At 49.6% G+C, this 25,253-nt stretch overlaps 1 protein-coding gene across 1 annotated transcript in view; it reads left to right on the top strand.

Moving 5' to 3' along the window:
- Window positions 1-13,395: 13,395 nt before the first annotated feature.
- The window catches only part of Magef1 (MAGE family member F1), a 22,224-nt gene continuing 10,366 nt past the window's right edge, over window positions 13,396-25,253 (top strand). The window contains 1 exon segment of the mRNA XM_013354393.2: window positions 13,396-13,468. Within this exon segment, the coding sequence (XP_013209847.2) occupies window positions 13,396-13,468 (73 nt within the window).

Below are 25,253 nucleotides of genomic sequence, written 5' to 3'. Positions count from 1 at the left end.
GGCCCGTGGAGAGCAACACACATTGTGGAGCCTGAAGACTTCAGTCCAAGGACTTCTTCCTAGCCAAACAAAGTCACTTCGCCTCTTTGAACCCTCTGTCAACGAAACAGCTCTTTCCTTCAGGCAAACACAGGCTTTGGGAGATGAGGGATATGAAGATGAAGTAACTCCTAGCTTGGTCAACATGTAAATGTGGAGACTTGGGCTTTGCTTTTGCTGTTTTGAGACCAGGTCTCATGTAGCCCAGAATGGCCTTGAACTTGCTGTAGAGCTGAGAATTACTTTGAAGTTCTGCTCCTCCTTTACGTAAAAGCAAATGTGGCTTTATGCGGTGTTGGGGGTGGAACCCAGAGTTTCAATGGTATTAGGCAAGCATGCTACCAGCTGGTTTTTGTTCTGTTTTGTTGGACACTAGGGTATAAACCTGAGCCCCTCCTGCTCTCTAGGTAAGTGCTCTAACACCTAACTATATCCCCATTTTGCATTTTGAGACAGGGTCTCATTAAGTTGCCCAGATTGGCCTTCAATTTACTCTGCATCCCAGGAAGACCCTTTTGATCCTCCTGCCTCAGCCACCTGAGTAGCAAGGATCACAGGGCTGAGCATCCAAGCCAAGCTCCAGGTTCTTAAGGAGGTGGGAGGAGTCCAGGAGTTCTTAATGAGGTGGGCGGAGTCCAGCGGACTGTTACGCCCACCTCTGCCCTTGCTCCCATTCCGGGTTTAATCTGTTTTGGTCTGAAAGGTGCCAGGCTTACCAGTATTTGTTCCTTATAGCCCGTCTTTCCTGAGTTCTATCAAGCTGGCCGATAAGATAACATGCCTTACTGGCTGGCACTGGCACCTGGTCTTCTGTGTGGCGGGTCACCTTGTGCACCGCACTCTTTAATACCCAGAAGTCAATCCATAGGTTCTCAGTTACCGGTGGGAGGGGCACGGCTGAGGGGCCTCTGAAATCAGTTCTTTTTGTTCTGACTGTGATGTCTAGAAGTGACCCAAGATTCCAGGTTAGCCCTATTCATGCCAGGTGGTGACTAGCCCTGCGCGCGCCCCGCCGAGCGCTGAACCAAAAGGTTTTGAAAAGACTTGAAGTGACAGTCTCCTTTAATTATGCACAAAATCTCCAGATCTATTTCAGCCTTTGAAAAGTGAAACCCGGGAAGGCAGGTTCCCCAGCGGAGGGGAGAGGTCCGTGTCATGAAGTTCCCACCTCCGTTTCTCCTGTGTAATTTAATGAGTCGAGAAGGCTTATCAGGCAGGCTGCTCCGGCTCCAGACAAGCTGCACCCTCCAGTCAGCAAAGGTCACATTAGAAAGCTGGTCGGCCCCCCAGCCACCGGCAAGGTGAGCCAGGTCCAGGTGAGAAGTGAGGATCCTGTCGCCTTGCTCAGTCACCCCTCTTCCCTCGTTCAGATCAGACTGGCACGGAGTCCCCTGCACCCCCTGAACTGTCCCTGCCCTCCTGGCTTTGAGTCTGTTGCTCCAGTGGGGAGGTGGGGGTGGGGCTCAATGCCTCCACCTCTGATGTCCTCAGAGGCTCAGACTGCTGCTGCTTCTCCCTGCCCCCCCATTCTGAGACCGTGTCTTCCAGGATGGACTTGACTGTACCATGTAACAGCTGAGAAAGACATTGACCTAACTTCTGACTCTCCTGTACCTTACAGAAGAAAGCCTGCCGACTGTACTAGCTGGCTCCCCAGTGACCCCTGAAGCCTCTCCCCAGCCAGGGACCAACCCCAAAAGCATGTTCAGGGAATCTGAGTCACAAACATCATGGGAACGCTCCTTGGCTGAGGCGTTTGCCTTTCTCAGTATCTTCCATGCCTAGTGTCTGGAAGACATACTTGGTAGACAGACACAGTGGGCCATAATAAAATAGATTTCCCCAGTAGTCACAGGATTCTAGAACAAAAAGAAATTGCAAGGGTCAAGTAACCCAAATCCCTTTCAGATTTAAAAAAAAAATGGTTTTCAAGACAGAGTCGTATTATGCTGCTCAGGCTGACTCAGAAGCATGCCTTCTCTGTCTTGCCTTAGCTTTCTGAAGGCTGAAGTTACAGGCACAACTACCTTACCAACCCTAACATTTTAATTTTGGGGTGGTGATGCAGAACAGGGGCTCGTGTAACACAGGCTGGCATTGAGCCCACTTTATAGCCAAAAGTGACCCTGGGTTTTTTTTTTTTCAATCTTCCTTCCTTTGTCTTCCCAGTGCTAAGATCGAATATATGTGTGTGTGTGTGTGTGTGTGTGTGTGTGTGTGTGTGTACCGCCATGCATGGTTTATCTAACCCTGAGCACCTGCATACTAGGCAAGCATTCTACCAGTCCCTACCCCTTTCCAAAATTTTAGCAGCCACATTCTGTCCACTCTTTTATAGGTGGCTAGACCTGGGAGGGAGTTCAGGATGAGCCCTAATTGTATCCGTTGAAACAGCTACCCCTGCCCCCGCCCCCACCATTGAGGATATACACAGAATGTAAAGAGTGGGGGACAGAACCCTTCGTCTTTGGGAGGGGTGGTCCATGGTGAGGGTGATGGAGAAGCAGTGCTCTGGGACACAGCCGTGGCCCAGATTCCCCTGCGGTCATCCTTCTCAACATCTGAGCCAGGTCCCGCTCCTGTCCAAGGGCAACTTTACATTGTATCTGTGAGGAGTATGGGCCCCTGAGTCCGGACTGAGTTCAAACACCCTGTGGGAGAGCGGACCACTCCGTTCTGTTCTGCCTTCTGTGTACCTCAGCTGTAGAAGAGACAAGGGCAGGCTGATGACAGGTCGCATAAGCCGCCTATCTGGCAGTTATCACCCTAGGCCATCGGTTCTCAACCTTCCTAATGTTGCGACCCTTTAATATAGTCCATACTGTGGTGACCCACCCACACACAGAAAATTATTTCGTTGCTACTTTATAACTAATTTTGCTACTGTTGCGAATTGCAATGTAAGTATCTGATGTGCTGGATATCTGATAGGTGACCCCTGCAGGGGTCTCCACCCTTTGAGAACAGCTGCCCTATACTCTAGGGTCTGGACCACAAAGTCAAGGGCTGCGCTTCACTTCCTGCTGGATCCCCAGGATCTCGAACAACATTCTGTTTGTGCTTATTATCACCTGGCCCCAGTTATTATTCTTTATGTGTCCTGGAGTTCTCCTTGCTCTGCCTCGATCACCTTTTCTGACTTTTTTTTTGGTCATGGCCAATTTTACGTAATTCCCCAATTGCATTCACCTGTGCTCCCTGAACCCTGCACACTCAGCCGGTTGGGGCTGCTGGTCTTCCGCCTCTCCCACCTGCAGGGGGAGCGGAAGCACCACCCAGTCCACCCATCCCTGGCTCCGCTGCCCATCCCCCTCCCACGGCTGTTCACAGTGCTAGTCCCTTTTCTATATTTTGAAATCCTGGCCACCCTCTCCTGACTTACTGGGCTCTGCCTAATAAGTAAGAAGTGGTAATGAGAGAGAGAGAGAGAGAGAGAGAGAGAATATCTACATTGCTTTTCCCTAAGAAGGTTGTCCAGTTAGTTTTGTTTTGTCTGATTCAGAACTGTCTGATGTAATTCCCTTCTGCTCTGACAAATGGGACCCTCAGCAAAGAAGGAAACAGAGCCAAGGCAAGACGGGAAGGGGCCAGAGGCTTTCTGGAGAGTTATGAGGTTCCAGCACAAGCGAAGGCAGCTGAAGAGTTAGCTCTCTTCTGTGTTGGGGCTTTGCCTTTCAGGAAGACAAAACACCTTCTGAGTGATTCTGGCAGGGCTGGCCCAAGGGCTTCTTCCCATCTGCCTCTGCTTCCTGGGGCAGAATACAGAAGGCAATGGCGCCTCCTTCCACCTGAGGGTCCAGCACAGAGAAGGCAATGGCGCCTCCTTCCATCTGGGGTTCATCACAGAAACAGGCCCTGCAGCATCTCAGATCCCCTCTCACCTTGGATTTTCTCAGCAATTGAGAATTTGCACCCACTTCGATTTTGTGAAAAATTAGTAGGATTTGGGAAAATATAAGATAAATAATTCAACTCTGCAAATTAAAGTGCAGACTGGGTGTGGTGGTGGGTAGCCTTCTGTAATCTCAGCGTGCAGGAGGACAAGGCAGGAGGATTGCACAAGTTTGAGATCAGCTTGGCCTATGAAGCATTTTTGTATATTGTTCTAATATTAATAAAAACTCAGGAGTCAGATGTTTGTTGTAATAAGGCTGCTTGGTCGTTCCGGCCACTCAGCCCTGAAATAATCACACAGAAACGATATTATTTAAATCACTGCTTGGCCCATTAGCGCTAGCTTTTTTGCTAACTCTTCCATTTTGATTTAACCCATTTCTAGTAATCTGTGTATTGCCACGGGGCTGCGGCTTACTGGGTAAAGTTCCATCTGGCTCCGGCGGGGGCTACATGGCTTCTGTCTGACTCCACCCTTCTTTCTCCCAGCATTCAGTTTAAGTTTCCCCACCTACCTCCATTCTACCCTATCAGGCCAAACCAGTTTTCTTTATTCATTAATGGTGATCACAGCATACAGAGGGGAATCCCATATCATCAGATATTGAGGTAAAACCCTGATAGATGCAAAGAATGGCAACGGCGCTATCAGCTGACCTTCTCTCCACACTTCCCAGACTGAAAGGGCTGCGAATCTGTCTAAACTCCTCCCTATATCTTCATGTGCCCACCACCCTTAAATCTGGATTCTCCAAAATCTCTATGACTCATTCTGGTCAATTCCGGCCAGCCAACTGCTGACTTCACCTCCTGATTCAAGGTAATCTATTTTTTGTTTTGTTTTGGAGACAGAGTTTCTTTGTAGCTTTGTAGTCTGTCCTGGAAATCACTTGGTAGACCAGGCGGGCCTCGAACTCACAGAAATCCATCCACCTGCCTCTGCCTCCCGAGTACTGGGATTAAAGGCGTGTGCCACTACCGCCCGGCTCTCAAGGTAATCTTTATGCACAGCTTTGGAGTGTCAGTGCAAACAAATATCTGGCAACATTCTGTGTAGCAAGTTTTATGCCCGCCAGAACAGCAAAACAAGATTCTGTCTCAAAAAAGTAGAAGAAAAATAGTTAACATGAGCCCACAGGTCCAGGCCTAAATGGATCAGATGATGCCAAATAATAAATTGCTGAAGAAAAGGAAATACTAGCTGGGTGCAGCAACTCACACCGGTAAGCCGGCACTTGGGAGGTGGAGATGTGGGGTCCGGAGTACTTCAAGGTCATTCTCAGCTACACAGTGCGTTAAAGCCTGGATTACACGAGACCCTGTATCAAATGAATAAATGCACAGACAGAATAGAACTTAATAATTAGAATAAGAGCCACAGCCTTTGCCATTCAGCTAAGGCTTGCCTCAGGTTAGATTTCTGCCACTTTCATGGAAACTACAAAATAGAATTCTCAGTGGCGAAGGTCTGTTTGCTTTCACATCTGCGGTGGTTTGATATTTTTTGTTTGTTTGTTTGTTTTTCGAGACAGGGTTTCTCTGTAGCTTTGGAGCCTGTCCTGGAACTCCCTTTGTAGACCAGGCTGGCCTCGAACTCACAGAGATCCTCCTGCCTCTGCCTCCCAAGTGCTGGGATTAAAGGCATGCGCCACCACCTCCAGGCCGGCCGCTCACAGGCTTACGTATTTGAATGCTTAGTCACCAGGGAATGACAGTTTGAAAGGATTAGAAGGATTAGTAGGTGTGGCCTTATTGGAGGAAGTATATCACTGGGGCTGGGCTTTGAGGTCTCAAAGCCCAAGTGAGTGTTTCTGTTTTTCTCTCTCTGTCTCTGTCTATGGACCAGGATGTAACCCTTGGCTACTACTCCAGTGCCATTAGATGTTTCCAGCCTCAATGAAATGCGCAGGACTGTTAGATCTATCTGTACAGTGCTTTTAAATTGTATTCTTTGAGCCGGGCGATGGTGGCGCACGCCTTTAATCCCAGCACTCGGGAGGCAGAGGCAGGTGGATCTCTGTGAGTTTGAGACCAGCCTGGTCTACAGAGCTAGTGCCAGGACAGGCTCCAAAGCCACAGAGAAACCCTGTCTAGAAAAACCAAAAAAAAAAAATTGTATTCTTTGGAGGAGAGTGGGTGCATGTGTCATGGCATACGTGTGGAGGTCAGAGGTTAACTTCAGGAGTCAGGCTCTCTCCTTTACGTCTATGTAGATTCTGAGGATGAAACTCCAGTCCTAGGCTTGTGGGACATGTACCTTTATCTGCTGATGTCGTCTTTTTATTTTTAATTTTTATTTATTTATTTTGTTTTTGGAGACAGTGTAGCTTTGGAGCCTATCTTGGAACTCGCTCTGTAGACTAGGCTGGTCTTGAACTCAGAGATCCACCTGCCTCTGCCTCCCAGTGCTGGGATTAAAGGTGTGCGCCACCACCCCTGTCCACCTTTTTTCTTTTTCAACATATTTATGCAGTGTTCTGTTTGCATGTATGCCTGCAGGCCAGAAGAGAGCACCAGACCTCATTATAGATGGCTATGAGCCACCATGTAGTTACTGGGAATCAAACTCAGGACCTCTGGAAGATCAACCTGTACTCCTCTTAACCTCTGAGCCATCTCTCCAGTCCCCGCTGACATCATCTTACTGGGTTTAGGTATGTGTTTTCAGGTTGGTATCCTGTTTGTATGAGTGCAGGTCTTCCCACCAGTTCTCTGAAGTCCAGCAGGTGGCAAGAGTGTCTCTGACCATGACCATGGTTGTGGCAATAGTGTTTCCATCATGGCCTTTTTGTGGCAAGTGTCTCTAACCACGACCACTGGCCTTTTGTGGCTACAGTGTCTCTATCATGGCCATAGGTCTTTTGTGGGAAGAGAGGTCTTACGTTCAGTCTGGAAGATGAAGAGGCAGATCTTGGTGGTGACAGGGATGAGGTACTTTCTGAGACACACGGACTTCAAGATTAGGGTGTGAAGCTAGGGAGTCCCAGAGCTGGGGCCATCTCCACAGACAGAGCCCACCCAGTACAGCTCAAGGGAGCTGGTGTTTGACCGCTAGGGCCCATGACTCCATGGCGCCAGGGCTTCAGACATAGGCTGACTTTGTCCCAGGCCCTCTACCTCCTCTTTACCCAATGTGGTGTCTGCTTTCAGCTTGTTTCACAACTGTCTTAGAAATCTAAGAATGACCCCGCCCCCTGGGCACCAAAATCACCTCAGTTCCTGCAGCTGAATCCCACTCAGAGAGATTGGGGTACCCTGGCCGGCATCAGAACTTGTTGCCTGGGTACTGGGACAGAGAGAAGAATGGCTGCGAGCTGGCACAGGAGAGGAGGAGGAGAGTATGGACCGATCTTAGATAAAACTACACTCTGTGAGCTGCCGCGGTGACTGCGTGACTGAGACACCAAACTGGAACTAACTGATTTACTGGCCCCGTGAGATAAAGGAAGACCACCAGCTGTGAGCCTCAGCGACCCCGGTCTGCTTGGTTCTTTTGACTTTCAGATGACTCTGACCTCTGAGGAGCGAGAGCAGGGAAGGTGGCGCGAGAAGAAAAAGCATTCTCAAGTCCCCAGGCGCGCACGCTGCCCGAAGTAGCCCTGGCGTGGCTCTCCTCCACAGCCTTGGCTCCCAGGGACCTTTTTCTTGCTTCTCGGAAGCTCCAGGCTCCGTGATTAGCCGGCCGTGCTCCTGCCTGGGGTCCTGATACCTCATCACAATGGGCACTGCTGCTTTTTCGTGACATTCTCTGTTCCCTCCTGGGTCATTGTCACTGGGGCAGCACCGAAAACAATGGACTCTGATGACCCCGAACACTATCAATATTTGCCTTCCTGCCTCGTCATGGGCCGCAGGTACTGACGCACAGGTGACGCTATGTGGGTCTTCACCTGGCCACCCAGCCACTTGCATCCCGGAAAGCCTAGCCCTCACCTGCTCTTATCAGTCCTAGCAGAAATTTCCCTTGGGAGTCCATTTATCTTTACCCATCTAGCTGTACAAATTCTGATAAGCTACAAGGGCACACAGATGGTACAGTCATCCAACTTCAGGGGCTAGGGGCTGGGGTGTAGCTCCAGGCATGAGACCCCAGGTACCATCCCTAGCAGGGCAAAATAAATGAAGATTTTGGACGATAAAAACATTTGTAGAACTGGGCAGTGGTGGCACACACCTTTAATTCGGCACTTGGGAAGCCGAGGAAGGCGGGTCTCTGTGAGTTCGAGGCTAGCCTGGTCTACAGATTGAGTTTTAGGACAGCCAGGGCTACATAGAGAAATCCTGTCTCGAAAAAATAAATAACATATGTAGAAAACCCTTAGGTAGGGTCACAGAGCAAGGTTTCAAACCATCCTTAGGGTGGAACAAGGAACTGAAATTAGCAAGATGACTGACTACCAGCAAATAGGAACTCCTGTTGTCAGACTCAAACCCTAACAATACAGCGGGTGTTTCAGTGTTTGGACAATGGATCTCAGAGACCGCAAGATCAGAGCGTTCAGGAGTGCGCACATTTGGCAGTCACAGGGGAGCGAGGCTGGTGATGTGACGTGATGGAGGAGGTGAAACAGTGATTTTAGCATTGCTGGATCCAACATGGTGGCATCCACATGACCCAGCTGTGCCCAAGAGTGTGGAAGCAGGAGAATGTGGGAATCTAGAATTCTGACAGGTGCAGGCCATAAAAGAACTAAGGAGGTTTAAATTTTTCGTTCGTTTGTTTTGTTTTGTTTTTTTGAGACAGGGTTTCTCTGTAGCTTTGGAGCCTGTCCAGGAACTAGCTCTTGTAGACCAGGTTGGTCTCGAACTCACAGAGATCCTCCTGTCTCTGCTTCCTCCTAAGTTCTGGGATTAAAGGCATGTGCCACCATCGCCTGGTATAAAAATTTTTTGAATTAAAAGAAAATTAGGCACAATAGTGAGGTGGGGAGGGAGACAGTGGATCCCTGGGTCTCGAGGGCAGGCCGACCTGGTCTTATCAGTAAGTTCTGGTTTCCAAGAGAGGTTCTATCTCAAAAAGTTAAGGTGGAGAGTGATTAAAAAAACATTGGATGGCAACCTTTGGCCCCACACTTGAATATAAATATGTGCGCACACGTGTGTATGCACTCAAACATTGTCACATACAAAAATAAAACAAAATTTCAGATAAAGGACACAGCTCCCAGGGATAACAGCCTGAATCCAAATCCTGGCTTTGTTAACTTGTTAGCTGTGTGACCTTGAACAAGTCACTTAACCTCTCTGGTCTCCACTTCACTACCCTACAGGGTCAGGATAATTATAGACATGTTCGAGGATTAAATAAATTAGCCTTTGGGAAGCAGTCGGAACACTGTGGGAACATCACGTTGTAAATGTGCTTGCTACATCCAATAGTCGTATATAATGACTGAAGACAGATGGTTCAAGGTCTTCGCTCTTAACCCACTCTGCAGCAGCAGCTCTAGTCGTAGAGTCAAGAGCCCAGAGGCAGCAAACAAACAAACATGAACTGCAGAAATCACAGGGACAGACTCTGCTGGCTCCAGACACAGAGTGACCCCCGGCTGTCAGGGTGGCCTCTCCCCCTCCTTCCTCTGCAGCTCGGAGCAGCCCTAGTGCACCAGAGGGCAGCCTATGTTTGTTCCAGGGAGACGCAGGGTCTGTGTCTCTCCTTGGTTGTAACTGTCGTCCTGGCTTCTCCACATATTAGCCCAAATTAGTAAAAGGACTCGTAAAAGCATTTATACTAGGCTCAGGCAGCAGAACCACTTTCCCTGACTGCAGGGCTTGGCAGCAACAGTTGCTGGCGTTAAGGGCTGAAGGGGGTGCCCATTGCACCCTGAACCCAGCTAGGTCCTGGACAGCCATCACCTCGCTTGGAGAACCGTCGCTGGGGAGGCTGTGCCATGGTGCACGGGGACAGGTCAGACAGGACACATTGACCACAGGCTGTGCAAGAGGAAAAGCCCTAGTCGGACTTGAAGTTGCAAAGAGAATCATCTGGTTCGGGCTTAATATCTGAGGCAGGATCTCCTTAGGTGTGAGGCTGGCCTCGAACTCCTAATCTTTTCCTATCTGCCAGCTTTTCATCTTGCAGGATGTCTAGCCCAGTTTTCAATGAGGAGAAAGGGGGCATGGAGGATTGGAGTTGGCTCACTTAGAGGACATAGGGCATGCCCACCAGAACTGACCAGAAGCCTGTGTTCCCCCAACCCAGTCTCTCACAGGATTTGGGTATAAAAAGAATGGGCGAGGCTGTGCCCATGGGCGGGAGGAGCGTGATCATTGCCATCATGTCTCCAAATTATTATTGTTGTTATTATAATAACCAGTGGGTTGAGCTGAGTGGGCGGTGGATGCCAGATAATTACCGAGACCCCCAAATTAAAGTGTGGAGCCTTGACTTTTCCACGGCTGCTCAAGGATGAAAACGAAAGCTGGCCTCGGGGAGCTGGGGAGGAGCCCTAATGGGTAGGCCAGAGAGCTAGGCTGGAGTGAGACCTGAGGATCCTGGGCTACAGAGCATATGCCCTGCCCCAAGGCCCCAGACTATGGAAGGCCTGCCCTCTGAGCACTGAGAAGGTGGTCACACCACCGGGGTGTCCTGTCCCGCGGTTATACTTCCTCATTGCCTGAACCTCAGATTGCTTGGCTCTGAAGCAGGGACAGTAGTCACCCCTGCCTTGAGGGGCTGTGACCAGCAAAGTAAGGGTTGGAGGAGGGCTCTGAGAAGAAAGGTGGGTCTTTGTCCCCCTCAACCGTGCTCAGGACCACCGACTCCCTTGACAGCTGGGTGTGTTAGGAGGCAAGGCCAAGCTCTCTAGGAGTTCAGTGGAAATGCTAGACTGAGCTTCCCTTTCCTTAAGATAGAAGAACAGTCTCTGCCTCTGGCCCCTCCCCGGCCCTGAGGACTCTGAGATGGACAGAGATACAGCCCTGGGAGGCAGGGTGGGAGCTAATGACAGTGGGCTCTGTTATTATTGTCATTACTGCTCTGTCCAGCAGGCAGCACGAGGTGATTCACCGTCTGCATTCTGAGGCCTGTCGGGACCTGCCGGCCGGGATCCCTCCATTTCAAGGCCTAGTTATTCCCAGCTCTCTGGCGGCTGGGGGGGGGGGGGGGGGGAGGCCTCCACTAATGGGTGGAAGTAGGTGTCAGATTGGGGAACCAGGGTGTCCAGTTTTGAGTCAGGAGCAGCAGCAATAGCGGGGCTCAGGCAAGAGGTGGCAGGAGCAGATTACTGGGCATTGTGACCCCAGTGCCTGGGGAGATGGCAAATCCTTCCAAAGAGTCAGGGAGGGAGCAAGAACTTGGACCTGGTGGGCCCTTCTCTGTGGGCCATGCAAGGCCGGTCCTGCCCTGCCCTCCCGGTCTGAGGAGCCTCTAGGGCAGTGGTTCTCAACCTTCCTAATGCGACCCTTTAATACAGTTCCTCATGTTGCAGTGACCCCCAAAATTATTCCATTGCTACTTCATAACTGTAATTTTGCTACTGTTATGAATAGGGATGGAAATGTCTGATATGGAGGACACCTGATATGCAACTCCTGAAGGGGTCAAGCCCCGCAGGAGGAGAACCCTTCTCTAGAAGCTGGGGAGGATGGTTCTTACACTGTCCCCCTCAGCTCCTAAAATCCTCTCTGCAGCAGGAGGCAGCTCCCAGCCCCCTCAGACACAGCAGAGGACAGGGCTCCTTCCAGCTGGGGCTTGGGGAGGAAAGGGGATTGCAGGGCAAGCATCCAGACCACAGGGTGGGAGTTCACAATACCGGAGCTCTGTCCCCTGAGGATCCAGGTGAGGGTGAAGTGAGGGTCGGTGCTGGGTTCTGACCAGACACACCTCTTCCTCTCAGGTCTCTGCTCTGGTCCCTCAGCTGTCAGAGAAGGAGACTGGAGTTTGCTTTTAACTGGAGCCCGGAGGCATCCAATGGGACTCGCATCTGTATACAAAAATATGGAGGCAGGAGACCCCAGGGCAGAGTGCAGGCCGTGATGCAGACTCCAGGGTCTTCCTGGGTACCTGTGTCCATTTGATTCACCGAGAAATAACAATGGTGTCTGTAAGTATTTGCTGTTAAAGTCGGGGAGCCAGAGGAGGCTCTGGTTTCTCCTTCCAGGCTAAGGAGCCTTTCCGCACATGCCTTCACGTTCGTGGCTGTTTAGGCAGCACTTGCTTTATCCGGTACTTTTTGTTGTTGTTTGAGACAGGGTTTCTCTAAGTAGCCTTGGCTGGCCTCGAGCTCATAGAGATACACCTGCCTCTGCGTCCCGAGTGCTAGGATTAAAGACGTGCACCACCACCTCCTGGCTTGATCTGGTGCTTTATGCTGAGACTTTCAGTAGGTTCTGGGAATCCAGAGACAGAATATGGCAGGAACCTAGATGGTACCCTAGATCAATGGTTAGCTGGAGTTGTAGACCAGTGATCAGGGATACAGAAGGAGAAAGGTGGGTTTTGAAGGGTAAATAGAAGTTTGCTAGAGAAGGCTGGAAGTGAAAGAGATGAAGCAAATGCAGAGAAAATGCACGTGGAAGAGTTGGTAGAAAGAGCTCTGTGTATTCAGGAAAAATAAATAGCTGGACAGTCTGGAAAGTCAGGCCCACAGTTAAACATACTTGCTACACTTCCAGAGGACCGGGGTTTGGTTCCCAGCACCCATGTTGGTGGCACAGTTCCAGGGACTCCAAAATCCTCTTCTGGACCCCGTGGGCGCCAGAACACATGTGGCGCATGCACACATACAGACACATACATGCATATTAATAAAAATAAAGTTGAAAACGGAACAACCCCAGTAGCTTGAGATGGTGAGGAAGAATGAAGGGGGCCGTGGGAGACCGTGTTGCAGGGTGGCTGAGATCAGTCCAAGCTCTAGTTCAACGAAGGCACCAGTCAAGCAGGGATCTAAGGTTCACACTCCTAGCTTCGGTACTGTATCATTTACATCTAATTTGCATCTCTCCTCCCCCACTCCTCATGGCCCACCCCTCCCTTCCTGAGAATATGCTCGTCCTCTTGAGGCTAAAGTTAGGCTTCCAGAGAGGCTAACTGCCAGCTGTGGTCACCAATGGCAAGCTCTGCCTGCACTGGGGCCTCTCCACACTCTTGGCCCCGCCTCTCACTGTGTGGCTATTATGGAGTCTTCTCACCCTGGCATACAGCAGAGCTAGGCTCTGAGACTGGGCCGACCCAGCTCCTGGCCTACCAGCTCCCTCAGCCGGCACTCCAGAGTGTCTTTAATAATCTCCCTCTCGGGGCGGCAAGCCTTCCTGCTTTGTGGCTGGTGGCTTTGCAGTCCCTGCTCTGGGAGCCTGGGTTATGGACCCATGCTTCCTTTTTGCCTAACTAGGAAAAGAGGACTCTCTGGCAGAGGACAGAGGTGCCTTTGGGGAGTGACAGGCTTGAACTGGAACTGGGTGGGGGGCGGGGACGTTTGACTGACCACGTCTCCTGTCTGCAATACTCTCACCCGCAAAATGCGGACATCAGGCCTCTCTGGGCAGGTGTTAAAGGGGATCACACGTGCCAATCAAGGCCGGGGCGAGATTGGTGAGAGACACAAGCCAGAACACATTTCACTGTTTGTTCTGAGATGGGGCGACTAAGCTTCCAGCTAGAAAAACAGAAGCAAAACAAAGCCTTGTCTCTACCGAGGTTCCACACTGTGTGGTAATGACTCAGGAGGGAGGCGGGAGGAGAAGGTGCCCCCCACCCCCGTGGACCAGGAGAGCCTCTACTAGTGGGAGGAGACAATCACTTCCTACACCAGAAGGAAGCAAAGACGGTAATGCGGGCTTCCCCCTCCCCCCAGAGCCTCAGACGGGTGACTCTCGCTGACCTGGGCCTGGCCGACCAGGTTGCAGTCTCACTGCCCAGCCCGCAGGCTGGCTGTGGAGCTGGTTGGTGGGGTTGGCTCAGGGAAGAGGATTTTGTATCTGGCTTCTGGGATGACTAATGAATGAGCTGTCGCCACTGCAGGAGAATTATGCCACTTAAGCAAAACTGGGAGCTGGGCGGCTCTGAGACAGCGAATAGGAAACGCCTGTCAGGCTGATGCTTCAAAGCCAAATATACTCTCTGCGTAGCTCTCTCTCTGTTCGCTAAGTTTACTTTATGCAAAATATAACTCCGCTGAAAATATGTAGATGGCAATGAGCTCGCTCCCTCCCCCAGAGAAGCCGGAAGGTGGGGAGAAGAGCAGTCCTCAGACAGCCTGTGAGCCTCAGGGAGGAGCAGCCAGGCTCTTCTCCAGAACCAAAAAGACAGGCCCTCGTCAATGTAGGACAAGTACTGGGGAGAGGTAGGGATTTGGGTTCAAGTCCCGCTGCTGCCCATTTTCTGGGTGAGGCCTTGGATCATAGCCTAGAAATGGGGAGCTGGACTAAGCCACACCTAGCACCCCACAACACACAGGGCACAGCGGACGCAGGGGTGTCTGGGGTGCCAAGAGATCTCAGCATAAGGATAACATCATCTTGAAAAAGACAACATGGATTTCCTAGTCCACAAAGCAGAGGGTGTTCTGGGGGCACAGAGCAAGGAATAAATGCAGGTCCCTAGCGAAGAGTCTGGACACAGTCACCCTGAGCCCTGGTGGCCGCTCATACCCTTTTCCCATTCAGGTTTATCCTTGGGGAAAGAGCTGGGATAAGGTGACTGAGGCTTCCAAGAGCTGGAGGGCGGAGCGGGGCTGGGCCGTCCTGGGAGGGTGTGTAAAGGGACAGCTCCCCCGGTGGCTGTACTTGAAGGGGACTGGAATAGGATCCCCCGTGGGCTGTCATGGTGTTAGAAGTCCCAACAGACAAAGCACTGAGTACACTGAGCCTTTCTGAGCCTTGGCCCTAGTCTAAAACAGGGTCAGCTGTTGCCAGTCTTAGCAGAACAGAGCTGACATGCAGCCTGCCTACCCGGCACATTTTATCCCCCTGTTAAAGGGAGCAGCTATATCTTTATTTCCAGGGCTTACCCAAGAGTTCTTGACGGGACAGATACCCCATGAGCTGAATCTAAGTACAGCCCTTGAAACATGTCATTCGCTCTTTAGGCTACTGGCAGCTGCCCCCCCCCCATTTTACCCTGTGTGTCCCCCATGGTGTAAAAAGATCATAAGGAAGGGTTAGAGATAGCTCAGTCAGTAGAAGACTTAATATACAAACATAGGGACCCAACTTCAGAGCCCCAAAACCCATGATTTAAAAAGAGTATACTGGGAAACTCTACCTCCTATGCAAGAGGAGGCTTCAAAGAGCCCAGGGACGCTGGAAAGTGATGGGGAGGAGGGAGGTTTGCTGTAAAACAGAGAATCACAAGCCTAGTGGAGGTGGCACAGGAATGCTTTTATTCCCAGCCAGGGGGCAGAGGCAGGCGGATCTCTGTTCGAGGCCAGCCTGGTCTACAGAGCAAGTTCCTTGGGGGCAAAATGGGGCAAGTCTCTGCCCCAGATTGGGACGAGCTGGGAAGGTGGATCCAGTTGTAGGGATGAGGCTTCTATTCACTGCTGCTACAGCTCTGCAAAGCCTCAGGAAGCCAGGCAGAGGAACTGAAGCCTGTTGGACCACCTGAGAAACCCAGTGGGGTACAGGACAGATCAGGGGCAGGAGGGCAGAGTGTGGCTGCAGGCGGCTGGATCCGGGTGGAGTAGACCGGGGTCGAGGGCTGCCAGACGCAGGCCCCTGGCAGAAGGTGTTCGGACTCAGATGAGCTCGACTCCCATCTCCAACCACAGTGTGAGTTGCTCTGGGGTGTATGCATGTCCGTCTGTGCAGCTAGACTCACTCTAACTCACCCCTGGGCGGGCTTCAGACGCATCCCCGGAATCGCCTGGCAGAAGCCTGATCCATGTAAGAAAGGGGAAAACAGCAAAGGCCGTGGCAGCACAGAAACCTGGTTGGAACTCTTCCCCACCACTGCCTATCTGTGAGTCCCTCAAACCTCAGTTCCCTCACCTGTCCAGCGCAGGGATTGACAGCAGCCTTTCAGGGTGGCTGCGACAATTCAATGGGAGGACAAGCGTGGAGTCCCATCCAGGGGGTGCTTAGGCAATGCCACCCATGGCCTAGGTGGAATCATGAGGAACCCGAGACTAAATGGAGCCCTGATTGAAGAGCTCCAGCAACACAGGCATTTCTTCCTCTCAGAAGTAACAGCAGCCGAGCCAGGGGTACACAGAAGCCCCTCACAAGCTTCCCCGCATGCTGACAGACCCCTCCTGCATGAGGAGTGTTGACTCAGAAGCCAGGTGAGCCAGGTCTGGTGGTGAAGGGCAGCAGTGACTCCAGCTGGGAGAGCCTGGGAAGACAGGGCTGAGGGAGGAAGAAGAGGGGAGAAGATACTTGCATTGGCTCAGTAGGCAAACAAGTGATCGTCTGTCTTAGTCAGGTTTACTACTGCTGTGATTAAAAACACCAAGACCACAGCAGTTTGGGGAGGAAAGGGCTTATTTGGCTTACACTTCCACATCATGGTCCACCATTGGAGGAAGTCAGGAAAGGGACTCAAAGGACCTGGAGGCAGGAGCTGTTGCAGAGGCCATGGAAGAGGGCTGCTCACTGGCTTGTTCAGCCTGCTTTCTTACAGAACCCAGGACTACCAGCCCAGGGATGGCACCACCATATCACAATGGGTTGGGCCCTCCGTATCAGTCAGTAATTTAAAAATAAAATGCCCTATGGGCTTGCCTACAACCCAGTCTTAGGGAGACATTTTTCTCAATTGAGTCTCCCTTCTCTCCAATGACTTTAGCTTGTGTCAAGTTAACATACAACTAGCCAGGGCAGCTGCCATAGGCACTGTCTATACGAGACCCAGTAGACGGCATGAGGAAGCTATAGCCATGCCCCCTGCATCTTCAATGCGGGCAGGGCAGCAAAGAAAGAGAGCTGTGGGAGGGAAGACCATCCATGGCCAGGTGCCGACTGGATGGAAGCAGGGAAGCTGTCAGGCGGAGGCCATGCAAGGGGAATGGAGGCAGGCTTCTGGCTGCCAGAATGAACTGTGTCCTGGAATGAAACAGCTCTGCTGACTGATCCAGCAGGAAAACTTTTAGGGTCTCTAGTTCCCTCTTCTGCAAGATGAAATTAATGGTGTGTGCCATGCAGGGTTGTTGGTGACTATTAGGTGATACATGGGAGTTTGTCCTCTCAACAAATGTCCTACACATGGTAGCTATCATTAATACGAGCATTCATTGCAGAGAGTTGGAAGGAATGACAGGATATGGGAAAGATCGGAGTTGACATGTGGGTACCATTAGCAAGACCGAGTATCTCTGTAGGAGCTGAACTGGGAGGTTGGGGGGTTAGCTGCTGCTGGGGCAGGAGCCCCATATCATCCAAGCAAGGGATGCAGCTCGGTTGAGGGGTATCTAGGTTATATGTGTTCACCTTATTTTCTCCAGTATCTTCCCAGACAGATGTGGTGTGGGCTCCTAGAATCCCACAATCGGAGCCAGAGACAGGCTTGCCCTGGCCCTTGGCAGGCATGCAGAGCCCCCCCCAGTGGTAACACACACACACACACACACACACACACACACACACACACACACACAGAGTTCTCTTAATAGAAAAGAACTGAAAGTCTCAAGAAGCCTCGGAGGATGTAGGAAATGCAGTGTGCCGTGGCCAGTCTGAGAATCGTCCCCCAAATCTGTGCCCACTACATCTTAACGAGGCAGACCCTGAAGCCACTTTCTCTGTAATCTGACAGCAAAGAGGATATGATGTTAAGAAGCCCCCACTCCGCCCTGTGAGTTGCCATGACTACCCAACTTCTTTAAACAAGCAGGAACTACCTCAGCATCTCCTTGTGATACAAAATGAAATTATTGCAGACCTACAGGCAGAGAACTCCAAGGAAGGGAACCTGTTACTACAGTAGATTGTTCAGAGTGACAAGAGATGAAATCGGAGCCTGGATAGATGGGCCCTCCACTCTCTGAAGCAGCCTGTGGAGCCCTGCTCTGGCGGCTTTGCTGTGCTCTCTCCTCAGCTGGACTTCATTTGCCTGTGAAATGATGAGCAGCAAAAGAAAACACCAGGAGAGGACGAGGAGCCTGGGGCCTGGGGCAGAATGCCCCAAAAGGAAGCAGAGGCAGCTAGCTGCTCATGGGGAGACCCAGGAGGCACACTGCAGCCTCCTCCCGTGATTGTGGTAGGAACTGGTGTTTCCAGAGCAGGGACTCTGGTCACAGAGCAAGCCTAGAGGAAGCCTATCATCTAGGAGCATGTCCACCTGCAGTGCCCAGGCCCTTGCCAGGGGCATGAGGAGGGAGAGGGGCATGTACTTTCTTTTTCTCCTGGGGGAGAAGAGGCCACCATCCTTAGCTAGTGGGAGACAGCGGGAGGGCTCCCCTTGAGCTTCCTCCCTAGCAAGCACACTCATTTGTTGAAGCAAAGGACTGAAAGCCCAGGAGCCATCCCAAAGGAGCCAGCGCTGCAGCCACACAGCTAAATGTATCTGCGGTCTGCTCTGTGTGGAGAACGTCTCTCTGATAGAGTCTACTGAAATTCTCTCCAAAGGAAAATGGCTATTTCCCTCTTTCCAAGCTGTGTTCCCTAGGAACCCTGTAGGAACCCTGTAGGAGAGGAGAGACCAGGAAGGTCTTGGGATATGGACATACAGGTGTCTTTTTGAGCACCATGATCAAAAGCAACTTGGGGAAAAAGGGTTTACTTCGCTTACAGTTCCATATCTCGGTCCATCACTGAAGGAAGTTAGGATAGGAACTCAAGCAGGACCTGGAGGCGGGAACTGAAGCAGAGGCCATGGAGGAGCACTGCTTGCTGTCGTAGCTTGCTCAGCCTGCTTTCTTATGGTACCCAGGACTAACCGCCCAGAAGTGAGCCAGGCCCTCCTACACAGCTCATCAATCAAGAAGGTTTACCACAGGCCAATATGGTGGAAGCATTTTTTTTCTCTCTCTCTCAAATAACTTATGTTTATTTTATGTGCATTTTGCCTACATGTATATCTGTGTGAAGGTGTCAGATCTTGGAGTTACAGACAGTTGTGAGCTGCCATGTGGGTGCTGGGAATTGGACCAGGGTCCTCTGGAAGAGCAGTCAGTGCTCATAACTGCTGAATCATCTTTCCAGCTTGGCATTTTCTCAATTGAGGTTTTCTCTTCCAAAATGACTCTGGTTTGTGTCAAGCTGGCATAAAAGTAGCCAGCACAATAGGCATATATGGAAGTGGGAACCAGAACCAGACCAGTGTGGCAGGAAGGTTCTAGAGTACCAGCTTCACTCTTACCTAGATGTGGAAGCTCAAGCAAGTGACCACACCATTGAGACTGTTTCGTCCTTCAAAAAAATGCTGGTAACAATAAGGCCAGCTCAGGGAGTTGTAAAAATGCATGAGACAAAATCTTCTCCAAGAGGTCGCCCAGAGAAGTGTGCCCCAACCATGCCAGACCAGTGAGCCTTTATACACAACCGTTCATAAAAGCATCTCCACTATTCAGAATGAAATACATAGGTACCATATATATGCTTTCAAATCAATATAGCATCACAGCTGGAAGACAGGAAACTAAAGGAAAATAACAGACTGAAAAATACACATATACACACCATAGTCAATGAGTGAGCATGAGTCTACCAAAAAATTCATCAGTGCTGCCAGGTCGGAAGGCCATTCCTTCCTATGATCAAGATATTCGGATGAAAGAAGTGAAGCAAGGTCAATTGTCTGAGTCTTTGTATTTGATATTCTGAAACAAGATGAAATAAACACTGTGTATTTGTAAAGATAGCTAACTTACGCTCGTCTGTGGACATGGAGGAATAGAGGTTTGCTGTTTGGGTAACTCAAAGACTGTGAACATTTTGCCGTTGGTAGTGTTGTTTTCTGGAGTGGTGAGCAAACCCTGGTAAAGACAAAATGCCGTGCTCTCTAGATTTGTAACATAGCTCCCATCACAAAAATTATGTGCTCCAAAACTATGAAAAGTATGTTGGGTCTACATACAAAACAGAATTAGGTTCGAGGCACAGCCAATAGAAAGAGGCTTTCCACCTACTGAAACTGTGCGTTACTATGCTATCACATGAAGTGTAAGACAAGGCTGGCCCCTTTTACTTCGTTTGTTTTTTTTGGAAACAGGGTCTTGGCCTTGGGTGGCCAAGAATTCCCGAGGTAGACCAGTCTGCCCTCAAACTCAAAGAGAGCCTCCTGCTTCTGTCTCCCAAGAATGCTGGGATTAAAAGTATGCGCCACTACAGCCAGCTCAAGACTGCCGCTTATGTCCCTTCTCTCCTCCCTCCTTCCAAGTGGCTCCTCAGCCAGCCACAAACATAAATATGCCGCACGCTCCCAAACTGCCTCTAGGGGGCAGTACTGCCTCCTCTATAATCAGCACAGCGGAGCTCTCAGGACGGTTTCCATGGGTAGACTACTAAGAAAGGTAGGGTGAGAGCCACACAGCCTCGGGAGCACAGCGCAGTCGGCATTAGGAACTCCGAGTTCCGGCTCTGGGTTGTATCCTGCTACATTTTTATTAGTTTGGCACCACAGGCAACGGCCGTATCCTCGTGTGAGATGTCTGGAAGAGGGGGAGGGAGAAGTTAGCAACAAAACAATGTGTCCGAGAGCTCCCTGGCTGCAAAGCTGAGATGGAACCCGGGTCCTCCATACATACAAAAAGCAGCACCTGAGCGACGGACAGATCCTCTAGTACTCCCCTGGACAATTACTGACCTCTTTAGCACGAGAATCAACAGCACTCTTTACAAGTCCGTCCCGTTTGTTCACCTTGGTTCAACTATAAATCCACACTACCGCGGGGCCGTGGTGGAGCACGCCTTTAATCCCAGCACTCGGGAGGCAGAGGCAGGTGGATCTCTGTGAGTTCGAGGCCAGCCTGGTCTACAGGCGCTAGTTCCAGGACAGGCTCCAAAGCTACAGAGAAACCCTGTCTCGAAAAACAAAACAAAACAAATCCCCACCACCAGCTATGTCTCGACCGTGGAACATATGGTGTCTCCACTGAATGTATCTGAAGAAAAGCATTGTCTTCTGTGGAAATAAAGTGTGTCTCTGACAGGACCAGTCCACACTGGGTTGAGAGGTCAGCTGGTATGCACCCCAATAATCAACTAACTCTTCCTTCAGTCTCAGATCTTATTTCCCACCAAAAGGAGCAATTATTTCTAGTCACCCCGGAAAAGGGCACATACTTGACAGGGAAATTAATTCCAATGCCAGCACGGCAGGGAGCTCCAGCCTCTGCCACTTGATTCCTTTCTACAGTGGGTGCATCTGAACTTCAAATGCCAGTTCCTGCTGCCAGGCCCTGGCTGCCGCTGTCCTGACCACACAGGGGCAGTCCCAACCCTGGCAGGGCAGTTCTGGAAGTGGAGACTTCGCCTTGACCTCTCCAGGAGATCTGATAGGACTGGATTTGTCTTTCGGTTTGCTGCTCTTTTGTTTTCCCCAGCAGCTGTAAAGAAAGAGTGGACCAGGCTCTTAGCTGTGTGTTTTGTGGGATGGGCTGGGATGTTTTGTGGAGCGAGAAATCCCACCGTGTTGCTAGCACCCATTCTCACTTCTCTGCTTTGCTTGGTGAAGGCAGACTTAGTCTCTAGGAAAAAGTAGGTGACTTTGCCCTAGATAGCAAACTAGGGAGGCTGTAGTCTTAGATGAAGCAGGAAAGACACGGGGAAGGAGTCTGAGGCTCGTGGATTGAACCCTCTTGACAGAAATATAAAAGCCAATCTTATGGAAGATTTGAGGTCCATTTTGTCTAGAGACAAGGTGGTTCACCAACATTTGATGTGGGCAAGCCTCTGTTTGGGAGCAAATGGCTCCAACCATGTATCAGGTGAGGCTGGGCACAAAGCAGTTTTGACATGTGTCACCTGCATGTGTCTGTGGGGTTGGGAAGGGGCCAAGAGAAAGAGCAAGTGCAGAAACAAAGCAGGAACTCTGAAGACATCTTCTCTGTGTCACTTCTCATCATGGCCCATTCTCAAGGGAGTCAACACCAAAGTGATCTCAGTAAAACCCTGGAGGTGGGAAGAACTGCATCATGGAGGTGCCTGGGATTGTGGCTTTTGAAGAGGAACTGGCGCTTCCTAATGTGCCCAGGAACATGCCATTCAGAGGTACATGGAGCTGCTTCTTTCAGCAAAGACAGCAACAGCCACGGCATCTCTGACACCTCCGCCAGCTGGCCTGCTCTGCACAGTGATCTCCCAACTTGGGGCATACCTCAGAAGAGATCCAGAGGGGCAGATCTCTCTATAGTGAATCAAGCTTACCAAACCAGAGTGTTCATGGGTGGCTTTAAGTCCTGCCAAGTATTTAAACATCTATACTTGGTCCCACTGCCAGGGATTTTGGTTTAATTGGCCTGGGCCAGGCCAGGGCACAGGTGTAATTTAAAGTCCCCCAGGAGATTCTGATATGTGCCAGGGCCAAGGGTCACTTGATTACAATAGGAGTGGACCTCGGCTTCGCATTCAGATCTCGGCTACCTTTCATTTAAACACACTTTGAATAATCCAGAGCTCCAGCGCTCCAGTTGCTGTGAGATTGGAAGGCATATTTTTGAGAGGGAGAGAGAGATTGCTGACAGTATGAGCAAAACACAGCAGGCCACAACACATCAGGTCTGATTACAAGGTAAAGGTAGAAAGCCCAGAAAAAGCGAACGGAGCATCCAGAGCCCCCCCCCCCCCACACACACACATGCACACACACTCCTCATTACAGTAAGGCAGGAGGAAATCACTCAAGGGGAGTCAGGACAGCGAGGGCTAGAGTGTCTCAAGTAAGTGACACACACTGTCCGTGATGTGTAAGGCATGTGTAGACAGGTGCCACCAAGACAATGTCACTTGATTCTTATCACAGGCCTCTGACACACACATTAGCCCATTTTACAGATGCAGGGACTAAGACTCAGGGAGGAGCTCTCAAGACTTGATCAGATTTGAACCAGCAGCAAGCTTTAAAGCCAGAACTTGTGGTTTTCAAATAGGGGTTCAATGTATACCCCAAACTGGCCCCAAACTCCCAATCCTCCTGCTTCAGCGTGGAGGGCCCAAATCTGAGGTTTAAATGTCAACTATGGGTCCACGTGACCTGAAAACCTGTTAGTTTAGCTCAGCAATCACATGCGTTTGAATGCGCCATATTGGTGTTGTGTGCAATTACCAATGTGCTTCATGACCTAGTGCCTGGCACTGTATTATCCTCCGTGTCCATCTGCTCAGGATATTTGCTTTAAGAACAGCTATGGTACACACGTGCGCATGAGCATACACACATACAAATACGTGCTTTTCTAACCGTGATGAAAGAACTGGGCATCCATTTGGGAAATAAATAAATAATACAAGTTATTTCCCAGCCCACACCATTCATCGAAATGGATACCAGATGGCTAAAGGCGGAAATGAAACCATCAAGGTGCTAGAGGAAAATATAAGTGAATATTTTATAATCTTGGGATGGGGAAGGACTTTCTAAACATGTCAACAAAAGTAGAAACCATAGAGGAAAAGATTGATAGATTTGACTACATAAAAAATTAAAAACTTATGTACATCAAAAACCAGCATAAATTGAAAAAATACTCAACCTCACTAGCATTCAAAGAAAGGCAAATTAAAACAGCAATGAGGGACTCTTTTTTGTTTTGCTGATCAGATTGGCAATGATTAAAAAGAATGATAATGCTGGGGAGGGAAATGGGCGCACTCACGCGGGCAGGGGGCCCTGGGGAGGGAAATGGGAGCTCTCACACACCAGTGGAGGCAGGGGAATCACTACATTCTTTCTGAAAGATATTTTGACTCTAAGTATGAAAAGAGCCCAAGAAGGCCCACACCTTTGATCTATAATTCTGCATATGAAAATGGATCCCATGGACAGATTTGATGTACTACATGTTTGCATGCTCAAAACGGTCACTGGGGGCTTTTCTCCTTCTTTCTTTCTTTTTTGAATACTGAAAACCTGGAAGTTGAAAGTTTAATAAGACTTAACTAATCCAATAAATTATGATACAACACTCAACAGGACACAGTGACCAAACATGATGCTGGAGAGAGTGACAGAGCAATGGCATAGAAGAGAGAGCCCCAAAGAACCCGAACACAGGTGTGACCCCCTGTTTCATACGTATCAAACCTAAGAGGCAAGGCAGATTTTTAAACAAATGGAGCTTGGCTAACTGGGAAAAAACCTGGACCAATATTTCAAAGGAGTACAAAAGGCTAACCTTCAACTAAATCACAGATACAAACACAGCCTGGGGAGGTGGTGCACGCCTTGAATTCTAGCACTCAGAAGGCAGAGGCAGGTAAATCGCTGGGAGTTTAAGGCCAGCCTGGTCTACAGAGTGAATTCCACATGAAAAAAGTTAAAATATCATATTTGTGTGGTTCTTATATCGATTGAGCAATAGCAAGCTTCAGAAAGATAAACTAGAAAATATTAATAGTGCTCATCTCTAGTTGGTAAGATTTATAGTTACTTCATTTTAATTATTAATATTTTCTACTTTTTCTGAGATGACTGCACTGTTTTTTTTTTTTTTCAAGACAGGGATTCTCTGTGTAGCGCTGGCTGTCCTGGAACTCACTCTGTAGACCAGGTTGGCTTGAACACAGAGATCTGCCTGCCTCTGCCTCCCATGTGCTGGCATTAAAGGTGTGTGCTACCACTGCAACCTGACCTACATTTGTTTCTGTAACTACAGAGGAAAGAAAAACTTTCCTTAAATAAGCCTCACGGTTATTATTTTTCACAATTACCTTCTAAAACAAATTTTGTTACTGTGATTCAGGACATGTGAAGATATACAGATATACATATACAAAGCAATGTATAGAAGATGGCTACTTTCAAAAATATAAATGTATATACTAAGAAGATTTCAGAGCGTATGCTCCCAAGTATCCATTTTCTGTACGTGTGCCTCCATCTGTCTTCCTTCCTTTCTTCCTTTTACAGCAGAAGTATCTCTATTCTCAATAATAAACAATATGATCTTTAAAAAATTTTTTTGAAGCTGGGCAGTGGTGGCAAATGCCTTTAATCCCAGACTACACAGAGAAACCCTGTCTGGAAAAAAAAAAACAAAGAAAAAATTTAAACAGATTCCTCAAGAAATATTCTAAACAATTTGTCCATCCTTAGTCTTTCTTTAGTCCTCTTGAGTAGCCCTGAATGCCAGGGTGTCAACTGCCATGCTGAATGGTGTGGGAGGTCCTTCTCTATATGTGTTGCTTTTATTGGTTGATGAATAAAGCTCCTTTAGCCAATGGCTTAGCAGAGTAAAGCCAGGTGGGAAATCTGAACAGAGAGAGAGAGAGAGAGAGAGAGA

The sequence above is a fragment of the Microtus ochrogaster genome, unplaced genomic scaffold (genome assembly GCF_000317375.1).
Source record: "Microtus ochrogaster isolate Prairie Vole_2 unplaced genomic scaffold, MicOch1.0 UNK43, whole genome shotgun sequence".
Lineage (NCBI taxonomy): Eukaryota > Metazoa > Chordata > Mammalia > Rodentia > Cricetidae > Microtus > Microtus ochrogaster.
The sequence above is the reverse complement of the archived record's forward strand: the minus strand, read 5'-3'. Positions and strand labels throughout refer to the sequence as shown.